Source organism: Zonotrichia albicollis, chromosome 13 (assembly GCF_047830755.1).
Source record: "Zonotrichia albicollis isolate bZonAlb1 chromosome 13, bZonAlb1.hap1, whole genome shotgun sequence".
Classification (NCBI taxonomy): Eukaryota; Metazoa; Chordata; class Aves; order Passeriformes; family Passerellidae; genus Zonotrichia; species Zonotrichia albicollis.
In genome coordinates, this window is record NC_133831.1 from 19689031 (window position 1) to 19703256 (window position 14226).

A 14226-nucleotide genomic window follows, 5' to 3' on the forward strand; every position below is an offset into this window, starting at 1 on the left:
GGGAGCCTTGGTGTGTCTAGCACCGTGAGGAGCAGGCTGTGCTCCCTGCCAGGGTGTGCTGCTCAAGGGGAATGGCTGAGCAATGCAGTGCTGCTAAGTAATTCTTGTTAATGGAAATAGGGGAAGAAGGCAAAAAAAGCCTTTGAAAGAGGTCCTATAAATATTACCTCCCTCAGTGCTTCAGCTACCCAGGCTTGGCTGGGTCACTGCAAGTTCAATTCCTTTGTTTGAGGACAAGAACTGTCCATAGTTGTGAGGCTCCATTATGGTTTTTTTTATCAGTGTTTCTTGAGATAAAACTTAGTATTTGGCAAAATTCATCTTTTTTTCTGTTGTTATAATGCAGCAAACAAAACCTACGCTCTCCAACACACCCAATCAGAAAACCACACGTTTTCCCTGGTGAAAACCAGCCTCAAATGCCTTTCCAAAGTCTTTGGATGTCTCTGGGCATCATTCTGCTCAGCTCAGATGACAAAACCACAGCCACTAAAAGTAACAGATACTAAGTTTTTGGTCTGGGTGAGGTATTTTCCTTCTAATTATTAATTGCTATTTTTTTCATCCTAAAAGCCAAATTATTTTGCTGTCACAAAATAGTCATGATAGGGCTGAGCTGAAACTAAAACCAGGCCTTTTAAAGGTGCATTATTTTGAGAGTTCAATAAGGGTTTGAATTTATGGCATACAATTCCAAATCTTCTGGTTCCCTAAGGGCTCAGTAGTGTTTGGTATTTCTGTGCCATCCCCTGTCTACTCCCGATGTTTTCCACCTTGGCCCCACTCAGTCACGGATTAGATTTGAGTTACCTGAGCAGCTCTACTCCCTGCTTTTCTGATGAAGCTTCCTAATGCTCTGCAATGTGGTGGATGACCTCAGTAATACAGAATTTAACTTACAAAGACACAAGGCTTGAGGATGCCTTCCTTCTGACTCCCTAGAGGAAATGACCTATCCCAAACAGTGAGGCAGGAGAGATAATAAGGAATCATTTTACAAGGAACCACATTTGATCCTCAACAAATCTGATAAAGGACTTTAGTTCTGGCTTTCCTAAGCTGTTTGCCAGTGTGTTTGAGGGATAATTATTTTGCAAAGAAGATGTGAATGGGAGTAGCAGCAGCTAAACTGGGGAGAGTATTGAGCTGCTACAAGGAAAATTTTCATGCAGATGTGAGTGGATGCAGTGTGGTGCTTGCAAGCGAGCAGCAGTGAAAAAGTAACGTTTCACATATTGTGCTTTTGTATTTGAATGGTTCAGAAAGAGACCATGGGTTGTTGCTGCTGCAGTAGGGCTGTCTTTGTTTCTCCTCTTCCAACTAAACCCCTGAAAGAAAAACAAGCAGCAGAATACACCTGCTTGTCTAAAACCTTTAAAACTCTTTGCTTTCTAGTTGTTAGATGAGAGATGTCAATGTATGCCTCCCCCTGATGTTTTCTTTACCATTGTTACTTGCTTTGTGTGAAATCTTCAGTACAGTGGCAGGAACTTTATACAGACTTTTATACAGTAACTGCAGTGGTGGATTTTTAGGAGTTTGTATATGAGGGGAGAAGGGATTTAACATTGGTGTTATATTTTTGTTTGTTGTGATTTGATATCCATCCCGGTGGAGGGCAGAGAACCGCTGAGAGAGGTGCTGCCAGGTGTGGCTTCCTACTGCTTTTTAATTCTGTGATCACAGAACACGTGATCCTGCAGTCCCCGCACAGACGAGTCTCCCACTGATTTCAATGGGAAATTTGCCTGCATCAGGGATAAAAGAGTGGGCCCCAAGTTGTGTACAATGATGCAATCTGATCCCCCTGCTGTGGAAATTGATGTAATCGCATTCTCGCCCTCCCCCCTTTTCTCAACCCCTCTCCCTACCAACCCCTGGTGACTCCTGGGGGGCTTCTCACCAAACAGAGGGGAGGATGCAGCTGTGTGCTGAAGCAGCAGAGGAGAGGAGGAGACCTGCTAGCAAAATTTATGGAGGGTTGTATCCTAGATGTAATCCTAGAAAACAGCTCAGAACCTGCCTGCCCTGAAAAATGCAATCACCTGCTGCTAAATGAGGGGATGTTTCTTGTTTTTAGGTGTGACATTCATGACACATCCTCCTCATGTGTTTAAGGCTGATTTACAGTGCTCCATGAACTGAGCAATCTCGTTGCCATCTGCATTCATTCCGTGCAGAGGGACAGGGTTAGCTTTTTCTAGGGCTCTCTGTATTGTTATTGTTGACAGTCTCTGCTTTTCAGCGGTGCTTTTGTGCCCTGGCACAGTGCAGGTTGCTTGGGAATAGTGAACCTTGAGAATGCTGCACTTTGTTGTTGGGCCAGCCGGGCGACCTCTCAGATGCTTCCCTGCCTTGCCATTTGTATGGGGTTTGGGCTTATTTTTTTCCTTTGGGAATTCTAGGCTCAGCTGAATTTGTTCTGTGTTTTGCGGAAGAAAGAGCTTGTTAAAGAATTCCCTGATGACTTTGAAGTGAACTATTTATTTTCTCTCAAGGCTTACTCAGTGTAGCCATTTGCCCCCTCTCCTCTGTTTTTTCACCCCAGTGTTTCCTGAGCTACAAGCATTCTTGGAATATATTAGTTGTAATGAGTTATGTGGGCATCAAAAGTTTTCTTTGAAACTATATGGCATCAACATCTGTTAGCTCTTAGAGAACAGAGACACAGACAAAGGGGCTGATGGGGGGAGGGAGGAAAAAGATATTAAATTCTGGAGTATGAAGTCTCCGTCTCAAAGACTCAGGGGGAGGGGAAGGGGAAATCTGCTAAACTCCATGCTTTGATGTGGGCCGCTGGCCCTGCCATTCCATTTATGGGAATGTGCGTGGCAGACGGGCCTGCACAGCTGCCTGCCCTGCCTGCTTTGGGCTGCCTGCTCTTACTGCCCTGCCTGTTCTTACTGCCTGCTCTTACTGCCCTGCATGTTCTTACTGCCTGCTCTTACTGCCCTGCATGTTCTTACTGCCTGCCCTGCCTGCTTTGGGCTGCCTGCTCTTACTGCCTGCTTCATGCTGCCTGCCTTCTCTGCCCTGCCTGCTTTGTGCTGAGCCTGCCTGCCCTGCCTGCCTGCCCTGCCTGTTCTTACTGCCTGCTTTCCCCTGCCTGCTTTCCCCTGCCTGCCCTGCCTTCTTTGGGGTGCCTGCTGTTTCTGCCTGCCCTGCCCGTTGCCTTGCCTGCCCTGCCTGCTGCCTTGCCCTGCTCCACCAGCCCAAGCACCCTCTGTCACCTACCTGCCCGGCCCGCGGCCCAAATCCTGCCCCAGTCCTTGTTGCTACAGTAACATTTTCAAGGAAAATGCCATATGCTCAATTTTTAGCAAGTGAGATAGGGAATTGGAATTTCTAATAATAGAGGCAACTCTTGAGTTAAAAAGAAAATGTTTGGAAGGGAACTTTTTATTTGGTTGTAATCCTCCTGACATCTTTGTGAATCAGCATGCAATTGTTCATCTAAATCAGGTTTTTAAACGGTGTGGATCTGTGGTTTTTTATTGCCTGTAATTAAAAAACATGTGTCTGTTTTCATGTATTCAGCATCAGTCACCAGTCAGGCATGGTCACAGATGCTGGACTGCTTACAGGAATGTGTGGAGATAGGTTCTGTTTTTTATTTTATCTTTTTCTTCAGAGCCTCACATTGCTTGTCCTACATGCCAGGCTGCAGAGTAGAAAAGAAACCTCCATGTCTGTCTTTTCCTCTTGTCAGCTCTGTTTTTAGCCTTAATGTTGATGGCATTGTGCTTTGCTGGGACTTCCTGGCCCATTAAAACCCCAGCCAGTTATAAAATGATTAGTTGACATACCTGGGCTCTTGGGACAAAGAGGTGGTTTAAAAAGGAATGTGAACCATCTGTTTTGCCAGCACCTCCTGTTGACAGATTTATGGCTCAACATTAGCATATGTGTCCAGGGTCACACACCTGTGCTTCCTAATAAGGTAATATTATTTAGCAGGGAATGTTTTCATCCTGAGGATTCAGAGCTCTTTGCAAAGGTGGGCATCAAGAATTCTGCTTTACAGTTGAAAAATGAAGGCACAGAGAGATTTAAGTGATTTACCCTACACCACACAGTGAGTCTGTGGTGGAGCAGTTATTGAATCCAGGTTTCCTCCAGCTGCATAAATACACGTCATCCATTAGCAGGAAAAGCCTTAGAGCTATAAACATAATAGAGGAGCATTGATTATCATTCTAGGGGAGCCTTAAGCCCTTGTGCTGTATGAAAACCTGAGCCTTAGAGGAAGACACAGGCTATTCTCACAAGAAAGGCTCAGAATGCAGTATGTAAAGCTGTAATGACCACTGAACTTGGTGATCACATTGTAAACCAGCAAGTTATTCTGTCCCCAAGCTCTGTAGCCATTTTCTGCAAGCCTGCTTCCCAGTGCATGCCTGGATACAATCACCTCAGTGCACTTCAGTCTGTTTCTTAAAGAGTTTTTTGGTAACCAAATCTATCATGAAAGGAGGTTGAACAGAAAATCAGATTTATTACACAGCTACACCCATCTGTCTGCTGTGGTAAAAAAGCCCAAAATAAGCAATTTAGAGAAATCATTGAGCTTCTCCAGGCTGGAAGGGAAATGAGGATTTGTCTTCTTTCATTCATGTCCTTAGACATGTTCCTCAGTATAATCTATGTTGAAGATGAGATCTTGGGGACAATTGATTTTCCAATCAGCAAGGAGATTAGAGGATAGTTAGAATGAAGTAAGGTAAATAGCTGAATCTGTGGAGTGAGTTCATTTATTCTTCTGAAGTAGCTTCAAAGTGAATTTAAATATAGCAAAAAGCAGTCATTTCTTGTTTCAGCTCTATTTAATCTCAAAGACTGATGTTCTTTTTTAGTTGAAGATGGCTGGACCCTTCAGTAGGAAAGTTTAACTGCTGATTCTGTACATCTGTTCTAACAGTTGCTCTCAATTATATGGTCTCTTATCTGGAAGAAGTCCTTGAAAAACTGTGTTTTATCCTGTCACCTTAAAAATTAGAAGCCTTAATAGTTACAGAATTCCAATAATAATGTTAATGGAAGATGTCACTTTGCAAACACCTAGCAGGGGTTTATAAATATCCATAAAATCTAGCATTAAAACAGCATAAAAATAGTAATGTTCTGTCTTGAAACTAGAATAATAAACAAATAAAAGTGTACCCTGAATTAATCTTCTGAATGTCTACAGGTCTTAACATACATTGGATAAAAGTTTGTGGTATTTTAAGCTATTATTTCTGGTCTTTTTTTTTCTAGATATATTTTTATATAGTTAAATGAAATAATGAATTAAATGAGCAGGCAGGTAGCCTTTGTTGGGTGCAGGCTGCAGTGACTGACCTCTGAAAGAGGATGCTCATTTGCCCACTACAACAGAGGTGACAAAGATACTTGCAAAGAGCATGTTTCATTGTTGTCACTACCAGATTTCCACAGGCTGGTGAAAAGAAATAGATTAGAAATATGAAGAAAGGATTTGTGTTACATCCTGTTGGAAAGCCTGGTCCACATGGTTGGTTTTGGCAAAAGAAGTTCAGCTGCATGGTGCTAGCAACCTGGAACAAAAAGTACCCTGTTTCCTTTCTCATTGTGGCCACCATGAAGGCTTTTGTGCAAGTGTCCATCTGCTGTCCATATCCACTTCCTCGACAGCCTCGTGTTCACATTCCTATGAATGGGCTCTCCTTGAAAGTTTATCATACAGGAACTGCTCCTGGTACCATGTGAGGGCCTGTAACAGGGATAGAAAGGTATTGGGGATGTTTTCTGCCTCATAAGCCTCTAATAGTCCATGATCCTTTGTGACTGGAGTTTACAGTGGATATTTTTTGCCATCCTGTCTTTATCACCACAGTATTTTACCAGCAGCTGGAATTGCTCTACAGGTGACTTCTCTGAGGTGAAACTGCAGGAGTGCCAATTCTGTCAAATTGGTGGACACAGATGTGTGATTTCAAGCAGTGTTGCCATGTTATTGTGGCTGGGAGTTACTGCTCCCAGAGAACAGAGGCAGCCAAACCGAAGGCATTTGTGTTTCACCATTTTATTTTTGGAGCTGGTAGATTAGTGTGATCTTTATGCTAAGGTCCCAAGGGATGAATTTTGGTATCACCCACTGCGTCCTGCTCTCTCTGTTAGGAGGACCATAACTCTGGGCACAGAGGCCAACAAGGCAGATAAAGGCTGTAAAATCCTAAGGCACAGCAGTTAAACCCATCCAAAATCATCTGTCACAGATCTTAGAGGAAAAGTCTGTTTTCTTAAGAACTCTACCTGCTGTGGTTATATGGTGAAGTAATTTTATCTGAGAGAAGCTTCAATGCATGGTGAAGGAAGAAAAACCTTTCTGTAATGACAAAGCACAGGTTCTTATTTCAGAGAAAGAAAACATTATACAAGTTGAGCTTGCTTCTTCTGCTGAACAATCTACATTATTGCAATTGCAGCGTGTATTTCAATGTGATCTAAAAAGTAGAGTCACCTTGACTTCTTCATGTGTAAGATGGTTTATGCATTCTCTACAGAATGTTGCATCCTAGTGAATTATCTTTATTATTAAATTATCCAGAATGGCAAACTTCAAAAAAGTAAGACCTCATGACTGCAGAAGAAAAAGGGAAATATGCTGTAGAAGAATAATATTAGGCTTAAAACAAGGCATAAACATGTATTGCTCTATAGTGTTTTTCTGTATGGCATGTGTTTAATTCTTACATGGATTCGCCTGGTTTCAATTTTCATTATAGTGAGGTTTGGCATATCTACTTTTATCTGTGTAGGGCCCTGGTTTTATAGATTACTTATGAACAGAGAAGGAAAGGAAGCTCTTGTCCTAAATAGAATACTGTAATACAGGAGTGTGTGGTTTATTTAAAAAAGTTTATGAGGGGGATCTTCAAGCGTTTTTGAAAGAGAATATTACAATGAAGTCTTCATTTCCAAATGCCAAGAGAGCCAGATGCATGCCCAAAACACATACTTCTCTTTTGCCTGTAAGTAGTGATTGCATAAAATTGCGTCCATAAATACCTACTTTCATGTATGTTTGACTGCATGGGTACCTGTGCATGGAAGCTGCTGGCCTGGCACAATATCCTCTCCACATGTCTGACTGTGAGCAGTTTATTTGTTTATTTCCTTATTTATTTCATTTTCAAGTTTTAAGCCTGGCTGTAAACCTGTATTTAAAGAATGATGACCTCAGGATAACTGAGTATCTGCTTCCACTTACATTAGATAAATAAATAAGATAAATAATAAAGTAGTGATAAAGAAACTACACCATTTTTTGAGGTGTGAGTAGGCTTCCTGGTGCTGAGGCCTGGCTTGAGCTGATCATATTCACACATGGCTGTGTTTCTAGTCCATGGGAAATTTCAGATACCCAAAGAGGAACAAGGTTCCTTCCATCAACTGTTTTTCAAAAGTCTTTTTCCTCTTTCTGTTCAAGTCTGGACAAGACTGAAAATAAAGTACAATAATAATGTGTGCTTTGGGATTTGGATGGGTTTCCTGAAGCATCTTCAATAGATGAGGTTTTCACATTTTCACAGTCTGTTAAGGACTTGCTGTATGAAAATCAGATTTATTTTGGAAACTCCTGCAAGTGAGACTGAAACATTCAGAACGGCCACTTGGCACCTGGCAGGCCCTCAGTGGTTTGGTTGAAAGGCCAAAGGGCACCCTCATTCCCTTGAGCCTCTATTTCTTGGGATTGTTTTTTCTACATCAAGAATTGAAGTTTGTGCATAGGTGACACAGCATTCTTGTTGGCAATGACTTTAAAACCATTTCAAATCTACACAGCACATTAGAATTACCACAGATCTTGTCTCTTGCAGTCTTGTTGTGAAATGCATTTCTTCAACTTCACTCATTCCAAAACTTTATTGCATCAATATGAGAATAAAGAGAGAAAACCCCATGTTTCAGTCAGATGGTTAAAAATAGGGGGGAAAGGTTTTTGGTTGATGATGATTTGTCATTCTGCATGTGTTGTGCAAAAAAAAAAGTATATATGATTCCTCGACAAAAACTTCATTAACAGGAAATATGTGCATATTTTCTGCCAAAAATGTGGAAAATTCAGTATCTTAAGGCTAAATCAAGATATTTTAATGAGGTGTTTGGAGAAGGAGAGAGGTAAAGCAACTTGTTTCAACTTGACAAGAGCAACACCTTTTAGAAAAATGTTAATTAATGCAATATTGACTTGAGATGTAATACAAGGAGAAGGGGGCCCAGGCTTTAAAAATGTGCTTGCTATCATGATAACCCTCTTAAATCAAAGGTTATCCTTTGAAATATGTAATACATGTATGGATGTATCTGTCTGTACTTAACACTGGAGCCAAAGTGTGTTGAGCACTGTGTTAGGTCAGGCACAGGCTGCTGAAATACACCCTCTGGTTGCTATCAGGAGCTTTGGCTCTCATGTGCCATAAATGTGCTGGGTGTTGTGGGGGTGACATGGAAAGGCAGAGCCAGGGCAGGGAGGGGGTAATAGTGCAGAGCAAGGTTGGAGCAACCTTGGATGTAGGGACCAGGAGGCGGGACTGGGGGATGTGACTGCAACTATGCCTGTGCAGAGCCTGGAAGGTGCAGTCAAGGAGCTTACCCTCAAGGTGGAAGCAGAAAGGGAGCCAGCAAAGGTGATGTAGGCAGAATGAAGGGTCAGTATTTGACATTTGCAGCATTTTCAGATGTCTGGTGAGAAGGAGATCAACAGCTGGAAGCCCCAGAGTGAGTGCCTGGCCTTTGTCTCCAGAGACTTGTATCAGAAAGAAGACTGCACAGGGCAGTTAGGGCTGAAGCTGAGGTTATAAAAATTAAAATTTCCATCGAGTTAGAATTCATTGATGTCTGATTGTACAGCAAAGGTGGGAAGTGAGTGATGATTGCTGGACTTGTACCCAGCTGAATAGAAGCCCTGGGGTGTGGGAGCTTTTAAAGGTGTTTTTTCTCCTCATGTACGTATATACTCAGCAACATTTCTGAGGGAGTTGCACTAATTAACTCTTCTTTCCACCCCCACACTCTTAAATCTGAGCTGGGTACAGCAGCACCTATCAGAGTGGGATGGATGGGGCACAAGGTCCTTTCTAGCCAGGCCAGGCAGCTGTTCTGGGCTGTGAAGCACATGTTTGAGCCTGAATCTTAGTCATTCACTGAGCTGTGTGGATAGCCAGCAATGGCCAACTTCTTTATCTGGGAAACTCCTGGTGAGGTAGAAACACTTACTGTAGATGGGTTCCTGTCCAGCAACCCATAGCCATGGCATGCTGGAATAATCCTTCTGTGTAAATGTTTCTTTTCTTTATTCTTTCAAGTGCTCGCTGACCTCATTTGTGTAGTATTTCACAGCGTACATCTGGTTTTGGTTGTTTCATGACTCAGTGTTGCAGTTTGAGAAGGCAGTGCAGTGATTTAAAGCACTGTGTCAGGACAGTGATATACAGCTGCCTGAGACCCAAATGTTGTTGCTGTTTGGGCTCTGCTCCTGCCCTGGTGGGTGCTGAGGGCCCTGTGGCAGAGCCTGGCTGAATGCAGAGCTGCTCCTGCTTTTTCATCCCCTCTGGCCTGTGTCCTCCTTGTGCTTGAACACACTTCAGTGTGTTCCCTGTAGTGATTGCTTGATTGCTTCCCACTGGAGCTTCTTGAGCTGTGGGTTCTGTTTTACCCACTGGCCCTTTTCTTTCACTCCAGCCCATGTTATGAATTTGGGTTGCTGGGAGCAGATGCACTGTTTTACCCACTCCAAGGGAATTTGTGTGGGTCATTGGGAGAATGTTATGCAGGATGAGCTGCAGTCAGAATTGTTTTCTCTGATATTTGCTCAGCTTTTATGTTTTTCTGTTGTGTGAGTTTACATACCCTGCCCAGAAACCTTTTTTCAGGCAGGTGCATTTTGGTGTTTATCCAGGTGAGATAGATGTTTATGCAACATCTATCTCAGTGGTGCTAAAAATACTCAGGTAACTCTCTTGCAGTTTTTTTGACAGAAAAGTTAATGATGATAAGATGAATGAGTATATATTTTTTTTCTCCTGCATTTTTTTCACTGTAAAATCTTAAGAGTTGCCCACACCCTTCTCAGATACATGTCTGTCTATCAAAGATAATACATGTCAGAATCTTCCACAGAGGAATACCTTTGAATGGGAGCTGAGGAAGTCTGCTTAAAGGTGTCACTAACTGTTCAAACGATGCTCTCATCAGTTTCAGGATGGATTGTCAATTTATGTGCTGTCTAGCAGTTATATTATGGTTCAACAGCATGAAAAACACTTTTTAGAATGTGTTAATTTATAATAATTTGGTTTAAGGCAGAAACACTTAGTGGGAATTTGCTTGCATTAAGTTACTACTTTAACTTAAATAACTAGGAGCTAGAGAAGGAGTGAAACTAGACTGGAATATAAAACATATTTGCTTAAGACCCATGTAATGATTAAAAGTGAGGAAATAAGGCAGCTAGTGTAATGAATATTAATGCTTCACTCTGCTGTTTTACACTCCCTGTCTTCCACTGTTTTCCTTTGAGTTACTTGATAGTGCATTTTTCATCAACAAATGCATGCTTGTTTTAAAGTGATGTCTTTTGACATATGAAAAATCACAACAATTAATGACTTGTGAGTTTTGTAGAGCGTGAGATTAATGGCATTTTAACCGGCAGTGTTTGATACCCAGATGCAATGCTTGCCTAGCTAAAATTTTAGGAGGTGAAAGCTACCATCTGATGGTATTCTCAGAGATACACCACAAGTACCTACCCATTGCATAGTTGCTGATCAGAAATACAGAAAATAGTTTTTTCCCCCCAAGGAGAGTGGGAATTCCCCACTCTCCTTGGGGGGAAAACCCCAAATGAAACAATTATTCAGTATTTAGCATTGTGGGAGAGCAGAGTCACTTCTGTGTGTCATTATCTATGGGAGCAGGCAAGATATGCTCTCACAGCTTCATGGAAAATTGTGACATGGGGGAATTTGATCAAACAAATAAATGTGTACTAACTTTTAGGTGGTCCTGAAAAGATCATCATCTTGCAGCAATATGCATCATGCCAACATTTTGTGTATTCTTTTCATTCTGTTTGTTCCTTCCATACTTTTTAAGGTAATGATTGATATTAATCAGCACATGCCCAGAAAAAGAGAGTTTTGTACTGGAACAAAATAGGTTTTTTGTGATTTTCTACCTGGAAAGATAAATCCAGAATGTCAGCTTTTATAGCATCATTGTGCTGTGCTGTATCCCAGCATTCAGGCCAGTTTGCCAGCCTTTCTCAGAGACATTTCTCCTGCAAGGTCTAACTTTACTTCAGGGGATGTGACTGTGAAGAGGCAGTATTTTCATGGTTCCTGGGCTAGGTATCCCAGTATTGTTAGTGAAATCTAATTTTTAACATGCTGCTGCAGAAACTGATACTGAAGAATTCCTAAGATATGCTTTTGTGGCTTAGTTACTCTGTTATAACTAATCTCAAAGGATAACATTTGGGCATGTGGAAGGTGAAGAACTTCTGCCAGCTTTTTCGAGAAAAAGAGGTGAACTGCCTTTATCATGATCAAATTCTTTAACAATAAAGCTAATGAATCCAACCAGACATTAATTTTCACAGGTTGCTCCCTTATCCTTATCTTCTGCTAAAAGCTCTCCAAGGTCAGCTTCCATCCCACAGGTTGATACTGAGAGTTCTGGCTCTGTGCTGCTGCTCTGTTTTTGCAGATGCAGCTGGAATGGCTGTGAGTGCAGTATGCCAGTTTTTTAGCCCCATATCCTTCTTTGTCACCATAACTTTATCAGAGGCAGAGGGCGTTTGGGGAGAATCCAGGGAGCTGGAGTGCAGTGTAAGGTCGGTGACAATGGGGCTGCCAAAGCTTGGGAATGGCTGAGAGCAGTGAGGATGTGAGGAGAGCTGCCAGTGCTTGTGGTTTAGCTGGGCTGGGTGATGGAGCTGGAAGGGTTGGCTAATAGGAGAGTGAGAACGCTCTTCAGAGTGTTTGTAACTGGGATTAGCTCCATATCCCACTGATGCCCTTTGTAACAGCATCAGCACCACTGGAGAGATGGTTTTTGGGTCTGAGATAAGTCTGTCTGCATATCTATGGCATCTGTTTCTGTATTGTTCTAGACATACTGGGGTTGACAGAATTCCATTAATTTCAGAGCTGAAGGCTCAGGCAGCTTGTCAGAATCTGTTATCTGCTTTTCTTGGGTGACCTCTGGCATATGGAAGTTTTCTGTTTGTTGGTGGAACCAAGTGATGACATTCCTCTGTGGGTAGTGAAGGACTTATTTCTCCTTTATCATTTCCATTTGGAGTTTTTTAATCTTGCTTGATTGAAAGGACATTGAAAGACTAAAGATTACTTTATAAAATTATTTAAATATGATCCTTTTTTTTTCTTTCCCCTGTGTAGTCAATTCATCTTCACCAAATTTTTGTCCAGAAGTATGTCCAGAGCATTGTAAAATAGCAGCAAATGCATTGACTACCACTAATAAGGTGATTGACTTTCCTGGAAAACAGTTTCTGTGTTCTCATTCATGTTATAAATTAATTCTGGCAATAATAAATACATATTTTTAACACCTCAACACTTCCTGTGTAGTGTATTTGTAGTTAATTTGTTCTGTTTTGTTTTAAACAGGATTTATCTGGGGAAGGCTACAGAGACACTATTGGTGATGAACACTTTCATCTAGAAGGTATTTAAAGAACTACATTTTTTGGTTAATATAAAGGAGTATTGCAATAAGTTAGTGAATAAATAAGTGTAAGAATGCATATATTTAGTGTGCAGTTCTTGATCTACCAATGTGTCGTTTGCCTGAAAAAAACTGTTAAGATGGAAATAGGGTATCTGCTACTGTTGTGTTGGTAAAAGTCACCCAGCTGAATCAGAGGGACCAAGTGTTTTTATTCAGGGTCTCACCATTATCTCCAGGTACTTCTCCTGGCATTGTAGGAGTGATGGATGTCACTGTCCCTGGCAGAGGTGGCAGATGAGTGAAACTGTTGGCTCTGATTGTGTGGAACTTGCACTCCCTTCTGGCTTGCACAAACCACCAGCCTTAGAAACTCCCACGTTAATTTCTAGTAAGGACTGGAGACTCTTACTCAACACATTTTTCTGGAATATGAATGGAATCATTATTGCCTCAGACAGTTTCTCTTCCCATCTCATCTCCTCCTCTGTGATCAGGCAGTTGAGATGGAATCACTGTTGTGCTGGGAAGGACATTGGTGCCTGTGAGTGTGGATGCTGCATTCTGCCAGGGAACACATCCAGGGTACCTTGAGCTTCTGGGACAAGTGGGGGTTCTGAGTGCAGGAGATTAAATTGTTGCTCATTCCTTTCAAGGAAATGACACTTCAGAAACTCTCTAGTGTAACAAGAGGTTGCATGGGCTGAGTGCTGGATTTATATTATACAGTACTGGAAACGGTATGCCCAGTTTATTTAGGGCAATGAACCATGTCAAGCTTAAGCTGGAAATTTCTATACTTTTATAATCCAATCATTTGTTTCTGGTATTAGAAGCTTTTGTATAACATGAAAGATTCTCTGTTAGGAATGTCTGCCTTCCAGTTCCTTACCTGTGCAATGTGTTAATGCACTGTGATTCTTGGATTACAAGTTTTTCTCATCTCTGTAGTTTACAAAGACTGCATGTCTCATATGTGCCATAACAGGAATTTTGGCTGGTGCTTGTAAGCTACTGTTAATCACAAAGGCAAACTATACTTGCCATGATGGAGACAGTGTTTGTTGAGTGGTTTTATATTTAACTTCACCACAGTTTTCCAATCTTCCCTTACTAGGACATAGGGTAGGATTTTAATTTTAGAATGATAGAAGAAACTACTTCAGACAGGATATTAAATGTCAGCAAGGTGAATAATTCCATTTTCTTTGTCTCATTCTATCTTTCCTTGCCTCTAATTATTTTTCTTTATTGTGTGGCATTATCTTGCATAGCAAACATAATGTTCAATATGTAATATTTTTGAACTAGTCAGCAGCAAGATTCTTTTTATTAGAATGTAAAGCCTTTTAGGTAACTGTAATTTCAGTCTTTCAGCAGTTTCACATGATTGCTTTTGATGAGTCTCCTTTGTTACGAGGTAGCTGGGTAGTGAAGACCAGATTTAGATACCAGCAGTGGTCGATCCTTTGTGTGCTGTCACCATGGAAGAGCTGTTCTGTGGCATCT

At 41.5% G+C, this 14226-nt stretch overlaps 1 protein-coding gene across 2 annotated transcripts in view; it reads left to right on the forward strand.

Annotated features, from left to right (window-relative positions):
* The window catches only part of NKD1 (NKD inhibitor of WNT signaling pathway 1), a 104880-nt gene that overhangs the window by 55084 nt on the left and 35570 nt on the right, over positions 1-14226 (forward strand). For both annotated transcript variants that reach the window (XM_026794646.2, XM_005488856.4), the window contains exon 4: positions 12660-12717. In XM_026794646.2, coding sequence (XP_026650447.2) covers positions 12660-12717 — 58 coding nt within the window. The remainder of the gene's footprint in view (positions 1-12659; positions 12718-14226) is intronic.